Source organism: Notechis scutatus, chromosome 1, assembly GCF_049901735.1.
Source record: "Notechis scutatus isolate UNSWTSFEM ecotype Mainland chromosome 1, rNotScu1.2, whole genome shotgun sequence".
Classification (NCBI taxonomy): Eukaryota; Metazoa; Chordata; class Lepidosauria; order Squamata; family Elapidae; genus Notechis; species Notechis scutatus.
Genome location: NC_142009.1, coordinates 241,301,547 through 241,311,610, shown reverse-complemented (window position 1 = coordinate 241,311,610; position 10,064 = coordinate 241,301,547). Strand labels below are relative to the sequence as shown.

The following is a 10,064-nucleotide window of genomic DNA, read 5'->3' as shown; positions in this document are numbered from 1 at the left end:
TTAAAGAGGTGGGCAAACTTTGGCCGGCCTCAAAGGCTTCTTAGTCCCTCTACTATACCTTGAACTCAGGTGAAATTTTATTTAGCCATTAAGGAGCCAAAATTAGTTGTTCACAATTACATTATTTTTGTGCTGCTATTTGAAAAGAATTTCAGCCAGACATGACAATATTACTCAGAGATCAGATGCCTGTAAAGTACTGCATTTATCAGACTACTCCAAAATCAGAATACTCTTGAGCATTACAAAAATTTCTGTCCATGAGACTTGTTTGGGATATGAAGATAAAATGAACATAGTTTACCTGGAATGGACATGTGAACACAAAAGCATTGTTAAAAACATTAATCAAAAATATAAAATTGTTATTACAAATAATTTAAAAGTATTTTCCCCACCAAATGGTGCAGAATTGTCTATCTTATAAATAGAAAAGAAAATAGCAATTCGCAAGCTGGATCTCTTGCTTGGTTAACCAGGCTTTGGTTTTTCAAAGGGTCTTTGGTTTGCAAGTGCTTTTTAGTTCAACTATTCAATTCAGCAGCTTCATTCGATCTGAAGAAACCTAGCAACTTCCATCCTCCTTCTTTGCTTTTCTTCATTAATTTCCTGCACCAGCACAATCCAATCACAATCCAAGTTATTAAATCTTGTTTGTGTTCCATGGTCATGCTCTAGAACAGGAGAAAGGGGGAGAAAATCAATGGAATAAAAATATTTCTCAACAGAATAAACAAATCATTTTTTCCCCTACCAGAATGCAATACATAGATCACCCACTACTGTATTTCCTTAGCTTCCAAACAGGTTGTATACGAGACTTCCTCCTAAATTTATTTAGTGTTTAAATGAGATGACCTCTAAAAATAGTATCAGTAAAGCAGCAGTTACTTTTCAGATCAGAAACCAAGTGACTTAGCACAAATGGTAAATGTTTGTCTCACTTACACAGTAACAACTACTGTCTCAACATCATGAAGTGGTGGAAACGTATTTAAGTTTGGGTCTGTAAGGTTCTGACTGATTACTTTTACTGGTCAAATTTGGCCTGCACCTTAGAGATTCTTTACTGAGACTTCCCATTAGCAAAGTACTTTGAGAGTACTTTTGTCCTGTACACCTGGTGTGTTCTATTTGTGTTGGCACTCAAATTGACCAATGCATGAAAACCAATGCTGGGAATTGGGAGAGGCTGATTATGGCCTTAGGACATCTGGAAGGCATCTGACTGGAGAAGGCACTATGGTACTTGAAATTGATGAAACTGTGACACACCTGCTGCAAAGCATCTGAACTTCCAAGGGCTTCTCAAATGACAGGGCAAACCACAGAGACACAACAAGCTTTCGGCAATAAAGGATCAAGGCATATCCTACAGGGATCTCCAGAAGAACTTTCAACCCTAAGGATGATTGCTAAGACATTTCACAATGTTCCATTAGTCTTTAATAAGCATCTTAGAACTGAATAAATGTATTTTAGAAATAAGTGTTATGTTCTCTATGAAACCTTATCACTTGACATTTGTATCCCCTAAGAATTTTTGTTCAGTGTATAACATTGCTTAAATGTTAGCAGTTGCGAGATCTCCTTCTGCCTTTGTGCATCCATTTGAATTGAATTGTGTTTTAATAAAACCAAGAAAAATGCTAAGCCAGGAGTATATAAATAGCATTAATGGAATTTTTAAAATTATCCTTTATCCCCTATTACAAGAACAATGATACTAGCTCATTCTTCCTTAGTGGTTACAGTTACAATGAATCCCCCACTAACATGATTGATTGGTTAAGTTGGGTATGATCTGTTGTTAAGGCTGGTATATATCTTTGCATTTCTGGCTACTTCTACAGATCACTGCCTCCTATCAAAGACATTAGTTGCAGCATTGGTGACTTCATCCTGCAGTTAAATATGCATTTCTAGAACTAGGTGCTGTATGTGTCACCCATAGCTCAAGTTACTCAAGGAGAGAAAAGAAAGTGAACACATTTTGTGAAGAAATCAGTACTAGTTCAATGGCTGCTTTCTATCCTGTTTCCCTTGTATTAGCAAAGCATTTCCTCTCTAGGTGATCTTTAAATGTATTTTTTTTAAAAAAACAAAACAAACTGTGCACCCAATAACAACTTTTAAAGCAGCAGCATATTTCCCTACAACCATGCAGGCTTGGTAGGAGCAGTGCAAACCTGGGAAAAGATGTATTTGGTTTAGAAAATTGCTAATATGTATTTCAAAGCATCATTTTATTTTGTCTTTAAATCTAAAGCAATGAAGAGCCCTCGCTATGATGGAAAGTGCATGTATATATATAACACTATATTTGCACATTTCCATGTTTGTCAGAACATGAGTTGCACGTGGTAAAAATACTAGTTTCAGAAGGGAAGAAGACACAGATTATAGTAATGGGCTACAAGGCTGCACTGCAAGGTCATTATTTAAAAAAACAGCAAGAACTCCCATGTTCACTATGAAAAAAAAAAACCATCTGTGTGATTCTGCAGTTTGGGATTCTCAATCTAAGTTTGCCCATCATACTAAACCATGGTTTACAAATGTCAATGGAGATGCAAAATCAAACATTAATTAAATCGACCTGAAATTCTATCTCTCCCTTCCCTCTCATAATTAGCTATTTAAATGGCTTCATCATCTTACATTTGCAGAAAAGGCAAATGATGTTTTTTCTTAGTTTCCTCTTTGAAGGATAGCAATCTAAAATTCAGAGTCATCTTGCTCACAGATAAATACAGTGTATCTCAGTTTGATGTGTGAACCGCACCAGTACTCCCATAATGATTTAGCTGGCTTAGTTCCCTATGTAAACAAAAAACAAAAAACAGCCGATTTGTGAACCATGGTTTACCTAGCATGTTGCACTACACTCTATACAGAGAATAGCCCAATTCATTAGCAAACACATTAGACTTGCAGCTCACTTTCATAACAGTGTCTATTCCGTCTAGGCAAGAAGCCAAGCTACGAGAAGCCCCTTTTGCAAAGGCGCCTTTCATTTAGCTTCACTGCCCACTTAAGGAACCGGAACACTCAATCTTCTTGACTCCAAGAAAAGCCGACAGCTGGCAAGAGAATAAAGGAGCGGTGGCGGGTATGTGTGTGCATAACTAAAGAGGAATCATAATTGAAGAGGCGTCAATCATCACGCCGCCAACCCTCTTGAATCTCTTCCGGACGCTCGTCCGCAGCCCTTGGGAACCATCTACGTCCTCTCACCTCGGCTAGGCTGGTCCGCGCGGGACTGGCCGGGCGCGGGGCTCAGGGCGCCCGAGCCAAACGCCGGTCCCGACTGCCCGTCGCCGCCTGCTCGACGGCCTCCTGCCGGCTCTTGAAGTCCTGGATGGCGCGCTTGTTCTGGAAGTCGATGAGCGCCATGGTGATGGAGGCGTTCCAGCAGCTCTCGCCCGGGCACCGAAAGTCGATCTCCTTGCGGTCCGTGGTGACGATGGTGAAGTAGACGTACTTGCCGGTGCGCTCCACGCAGTCCACCTTCTGGATGGAGCCGAAGCGCAGCTCCTTGGCGCGGGCCTTGCCGCCGCCCTCGGGCGAGAAGAGGCTCAGGCTCTCCTTGCTCAGCACCACCTGCTTCTTCTTCCACAGCTGGAAGAGGCTGTCGCTGCGCTTCTCCAGCTCGCCCTCGCGGATCACCTCCGACGCCGGCCCGACCGACGGCCCTTTCATGCTGCCCGCGCTCCCGGCCCGCTCTCGCTTTGTTGCTGCTGTTGCTGCTGCCGCCGTCGCCGCCGCGCCACGCGAAAACGATGCCGGCTCGCCCGCTCGGTTCTGTCGGGTGCCGGTGGCTGCGCGTCGTGCTACTGCGCGAAGAGCTCCGTTTATCGTCTCGGGCGGCGGCTCCACCTTGCTGCGAGCCTCTCCGCCCACGCTGTCGCCCGATTCCCTGGTGCCAGACGGGACTCCTCCCTCCGTTCTCCGCCCGCGTTCTTTAACCCACGCCTCAGATCGCGCCCCCTGAAGGGGGCGGTTGGGGAGACTTGGTAGCCGAAGCGGAGGGTTTAAAAAAACACAACGATGGAATGAAAACAAAGGCATTTTTGCGGGTGCTGTGAGGATTGCCCATTTGACGGAAAGATCGATTGTAAATTTCCCATTTCCTCCTCACTTAACGGGGATAGACAACTGCCCTACTAGCTGGCAATCGAATACGTGAGCCACATTGACTCAAAAGTCTTCTATTCGAGGCCAAGGGAATCAAGTTACTTTTGTAGGAGCTGAAGTTATTATGGTGGCGCATTCCTGCGTGCGAGAAAACCATCGCGGGCAATTACCAGAAAGTTCGGAGTTCAGAATGCAAGATGGAAAGAGTTTTCTCGTGGGTTTTTTTTTGTTGTTAATTGCTAAAGTATAACAAAGAGGCGGCATCAAAGACACACGACTACAACAACATCAATGAACAGTGGTCCAGACCGCCAGAAGAGAAAGAAATACAACTTTGTACCTCCCTGGACACCCAAAGTGGTAAAAGGGGAAGTGAAGAAGAAGAAGTTTATAACATCATTAACATCATAGATCAGTGGTTAGGATGCAGGAAGGAAAGCAGATTGTCGTGGCATACCCAGCCCCTGATTTCTGCCTACTTCTTAGATGGTTGATAGAGTGAACTTAGCTGGTCTTGGAGATCTGAGCAAGCTGAGCATTGTGAGACAGGACTTGATTTGCAAAAGCCTGAGATACTGCAATTGCCTGCTTTTGCCAAGGGTGATGCTTGAACCCAAGTGAAAAGTTCCTCCTTACTTTACACCAGGGGTCCCTCAACCGCCGGTCCAGCGGACCGGTACCGGTCAGCGGAACAAGCCTTACCGGGCGCTGGTTGCTGGGCGCCGCCATCTTTTTGGTAAAAAGCGCTTCTGGTGAGCTTTTCCGGGCAGAAAGCTCACCGGAAGCGCTGTTTCGTCATAAAAGATGGCGGCGCCAAGCTCCGGTGAGCTTTTCCGGGTAGAAAGCCATTTCTACCCGAAAAAGCTCACCAGAAAGCGCAGCCGCTTATCTTTTGTATGACGAACAGCGCTCCGGTGACGCCACCGGAAGCGCCGTTATAAAAGATGGCGGCGCCCAGTTGACGCCGTACCGGGCAGCGCGCCCAGCTGATGTCGGAACCGGGCCGCGCGTCCGAAAAGGTTGGGGATCCCTGCTTTACACCACAGTGCAAAAGTCCAACTCACTCCTTAGCAACCAAGGTCATTAGTCAGGGGACATGGAAGCATCCATTGTTCATTCACATGTAGAACGTTAGCACCTACCCCTCTCCTAGAAGAATGAAATATTCTAGGAAATATTTAAAAAGGCAGAATATTTCCCTAAAAGAGAAGTAAAAATCTTAAAGGAAACAGAAACAAAAGATTCCCAGCTCCCTGCCCTCAGCAGATATTTTAGTGCCAGCCTATCTACAAGACAAAAGACTGGGCCAGTCTATCTACAAAACAAAAGACCTCAGCTCCAGGATGATGGGATTATCCTTCAGGGCAGGCCATTCATCAACAATAGGAAATTGCCCTTCATTGCATCACCCAGCAAGATTCAAGCAAGCCTGGGACACAGACAACCTCAACTATCACTGCATAGCCCCATGGGAGTCTGACAGCAGCCAATAGGATACCTGCCCTTGCCACAGGAACAGGAAGTTCAAAGAGAGTTTCCAGTGTCTTTCTCCCCACTTGGAATTGAACCCAGATGGACGTTTCTTCCAACACAGAGAAATATAAAACATACATTTAGGCATGTATGTAGAAACACAAATGTTAACATTTATATGAAAACCCCAGTGTTTGGGATTCCATTAGTTGCAGACAATAATAAGAAACAAAATAAATAAAACAGTTGCCCTAGAAATGATAAGCAATAGTAGCAGATTACAAAATGATGACAAAATAGCAGAAGTTTGTGAATATCATTTCCAATCTGTTTGAGTCCTATATGAAAATTAACATCCTCCCTGGCACTCACATGAGAAGATCACTTTTGAATCATCTATGAATATGATTCATTTCAAATTTTAAAATAGCTTCTAAGATTAAGGAATGGCCGTTCCAAGAGACCAAGCATTTGGAGGGCAGCAAATCAGGAATATAAGCCCTTGTATTTTGAGGGGCTCTTGATCCCAGCATAGCTGCACTATGCAAAAAGTCCATGTCCCTCCATGTCTTCTGATGAGGTATTTCCATAGCGTTTTAACTTTCGGAGCCTATTGCATTCATTGCCTATGTTGGCTGTAATCAGAGGCTGGATGCATCATACATAGGTGCTCTAACCTAGGCTTCTCCAGCAGCGCGAAGCCGACTCCTCGTCCTGATAAACCCCTTTTATTTAGTTTACAGTGAATGCTTCTCCAGCAAAGCCCCAGTCTTTCAAGATATTTCACAATTACAGACCTTTATCAGGCTTGGAGAGTTGCCAGGCCAATATCTTTCAGTTGCCACACTGTAGCAAACAATACTTGGCAAGAATGCAGGAACAGATCTTCACCCAAATGAACTGTCTCCTGCAAAACCTCACCCCCCCTTTCGCTCCTCTTTTATGCTCTATGGGAGGGGCCATTCACCGTCCACCTGTGGCTTTACTCCCAAGTCGACCCTTGTTCCTTAGCTGCTCCCTTCTTCTGGCAGCTCTGGGCATGCGCACACTGGGAACAGATTCAAGCTGTTCTTCTGCCTCACTGATGTCCGACTCCGAAGGCAGCCAATAACTGTCAGATGTCCCTGGCTCCATCTCTGCCTGCGACGCAAAGCACTCATCGGAGCCTTTCCCAGACTCCAGGACTGGCCCATGTTCCTCCCCCAACCTCTTCAACCCTACAAATCTGGAGACATACTGGAGAATCCTCTCCTCTCCTGTTTGGCTCACTTAGGTCTTGCAGGACAGCCTATCTCAAGATTGTTGCCAAGCTCCATTTGGTGAATCAACTGCAGTCACTCCACAAAGGTGACTTCTTTTTATATCAGAGTTCCTGGAATAGAAGCCATTTCTTGAAGTGCCTATAATTTGTTGCTTAGTAATGTTAACCAAATCACACCTCCTCTTTTTCCCTCTGATGATACATTGTGGCAATTCTGTGAGGGAGATTATATCACCCTCCAAATGCAAATCTGAATTTGCCCAAAGTGTGATCTAGATGTTACCTTGATGAAATACAAATGTGAGAAACATTAGGTAAAATGTAAGTCGGGTGCTTCCTCCCTGGGTTGAATCATAATGGCTGTGTTCACATAATATGCTAAGCATTGCTTAGAAGGCAAAAGACTTTATTCAGAAAGACCTTTCTTTGACAGGCTTAGAGAAGAGGGGGAACCCTTGCCACCATGGGAGATATTTTTCCAACTTGCCAGTAATCCTGGACTTCCCAGCTGACCTGATTTCCCTTCCAAGGACTAATCTAATTTTGTTCTGCTTAGTTTCTGAAACCAGGCAAAGTGGACGAAGTGCAGTTCTTATCAATTCTGGTGCTACTTACCCAGGCTTCACTGAAAAAAAAAATAACACTATTGACTTGGTTCATATTATATACTAAATTATAAACTATAATTACAAAGTACAGAAGTTGAATATGATAGGTGAAATCAGCCAGTGTGATTTGTTGAATTGGGCTTAGTATGTTATATGAATGTATCCATAGTGGTTTGTAAATTGTGGTTTATGACTTTGGACATTGTCTGCATTCCATTCATTTGTTTAAATATTTCAAATATGTAGTCTTGAATGGGGCCTGGTGACCTTTCATATTTGGACTGGGTTTATCTAAAGGCAGGGTCCCAAACTGTTGGTGGGTTGAAGAGCGACAAAGGTTATTAAAGATTACTTGCAAAAAAAAGGTAAACATTTGCCAACCTTCAGTAACTGGGCTACCCAGAGAACACACATACCAGAAGATCTTGAGACAATCAGTTCAAGTTACTTTAGTTCTCTCCTAAGTGGCTAGGCATTGGATGGGTGGCTATGGGAAAGTAACAGAAGAGAAGCGTTTGTTTCCTGTTTGACAAATCCAGCAGCTCCAGGCAAAGGAAAGAAACAAGAGGTTGTGATGAGTAATGCCAAGAGTGAGAGTAAGTAAATATTATATTTGCAGGAACATTTTTTTGCACATATTATGCCTTACATGTGTATATTTATATGTGGATAAACTCAACATAGCCATTTCCTGAATAGATGCATACATCCAGGAATGGCCTTTCCCAAGATTTTCCTGTAACAACCCCTCTTATTTTTTTTGTTGATATTTTCTGAATAAACAATTCTAAAACCAAAAAAATATGCATCTAATTAATCAGCAGTGCAAATATTTATGATTTTTTTTTAAAATCTAAAGCTTCTGCACCAGGTCCAGTTGAAAACATTGCTTTTTGCAAGACTAGGAACAGCAGCACATTCTCTGAATTCCTAATTGAGTTTGAAGAGCTTTATCTAGTTTCATGAGATAAAAAAAACAAATGCAAACACTCAAGATGGAAGGAGAAATTACTTTGTTTAAAGCAGTATGTCACATCAGTGATGTGATAATCCACAAAATATCAGAAACTGACTGCAAAGTACAGCAAGTCGCTACAGAACCAAGCTAAAAATATTATTGATGCATTCCTAAAAGCACGGAATAAAATCTGTCTGGGATTAAAAGGCCTTTACTGCTTATTAAAAGACAGGTAAAGAGGAAGACCAGTGAACTTGTAATATGGCCAATGACTATTGAATTGTTATTAATAAAAACATTCAAAAACTAGTTACATTGAAAAAAGTGTTTTTCAAAAGGCAATTGGATTCTGTTTTTCTTTGAAGACGTTTTGCTTCTCATTCAAGAAGCTTCTTCAGTTCTGACTTACAACAGAAGCAAAACATTTTCAAGGAAAAACTAAGTCCAACTGACTTTTGGAAAAGAACCTTTGGGACCACTGTGATTTGAATACTGAGAATCTCCATAGATAGTTACCTGTATCAGTTCATACCAGATGAACATCAATATGATTTCATTTGATTGATTGTATGTCAAGTCGTCGTCAACTCTTAGCTCCCACATAGATTTTCTCCATGAATGATTTTATTAGAGAACAAAAAAAAATGATGTCATATGTTATGAGGAAATCATTCTGTTGTGTAATGGCAAAATCCAGACATCATTTCCCAAGTGCCTCCTGAAATTAAACAAAGTGGATATTTGTTTGATAAATCCATAAACTGATTTCCTTTGGCCTCAGTCTTCAAGAAGAAGAAAAAAGGATTTTTGTAGCATTTGCACAAAGGAAGTGGTCAAAGTTTAATTATCTAGAATCTTAGACTGTGAGAATTCCTCTTTACTTCAGCCAAGCAGGCATTAACCAATACTGTTAAATAATGTCATCCTGTGTACCAATGTTTATCAGTTTGGCATTCCTTTCCTCTAAGCAATCTTTAAATGTTTCCAAATTATTCTTACAAAACAATACAAATCTTTGGGTTGTGAGAAATAAGCATTTTCCGGTAAGTAGAAAGTTCATATTATTTATTTGCAACCTAGTTAATAATTACTATAGTTGCTGATGATTTTATGCTGCTTATAGTTTTATTGCTTTCAATGTAAGATATTTTTGTATTACACCTTATTCATTAAATCACTCTGAGAATACAATTAGTGATTATAATTATCACTACAGTGAGTAGTTATAATTATTAATAAATACATACTGTACATATTAATAAATTAATGCTTAGCATATTTGACTATTCAGTTTACTAAGCCTCTTTTGATCTGTCAAGCCTTCATAGATCTGAAGTTCCATTTATTCATTAAAGAGTTGCCATAATGAAAGATCATCCTTACTAGCATAATTTTGGTTTATCTTTCAGACTAATTTAAATTACTATACAATAATAAATTAATTTTTTGCTTCCATTGCTTTAACCTGTTTGGTAATGCTTTCTACTGCAAATGGAGATTAGCCAATGTATCCTATTAAAAATCAAAATAGAAAGATTTAACTTTGCCTTAGTTAGCTTCAAGCTTTAATAGTTTCTTTAAACACACCAGAAACTACATTTATCCCTCTGCAGAAAATTAGGGTGCT

The 10,064-nt window shown here is 41.3% G+C and overlaps 1 protein-coding gene across 2 annotated transcripts; it reads right to left on the bottom strand.

The window, feature by feature from the left end:
* Positions 1 to 55: 55 nt before the first annotated feature.
* Positions 56 to 3,934, bottom strand: LOC113412554 (pleckstrin homology-like domain family A member 2). Of its 2 annotated transcripts, none has more exons than XR_015746648.1 (2): positions 2,943 to 3,849; positions 56 to 674 (listed from the first exon to the last, which is right to left on the bottom strand). XR_015746648.1 is itself a non-coding variant. In XM_087950882.1 (2 exons), exon 1 carries the CDS (start codon positions 3,700 to 3,702, stop codon positions 3,280 to 3,282), a length of 423 nt encoding a protein of 140 aa, XP_087807008.1. In that variant the 5' UTR covers positions 3,703 to 3,934; the 3' UTR covers positions 56 to 674; positions 3,238 to 3,279. The 2 variants fall into 2 exon arrangements, 1 of the variants encoding a protein (XP_087807008.1); XM_087950882.1 differs by having other exon boundaries at positions 3,238 to 3,934.
* Positions 3,935 to 10,064: the final 6,130 nt, after the last annotated feature.

Excerpts from the sequence above, each read along its gene's own strand:
- LOC113412554 (XM_087950882.1), bottom strand. The coding sequence starts at position 3,702 with ATGAAAGGGCCGTCGGTCGGGCCGGCGTCGGAGGTGATCCGCGAGGGC.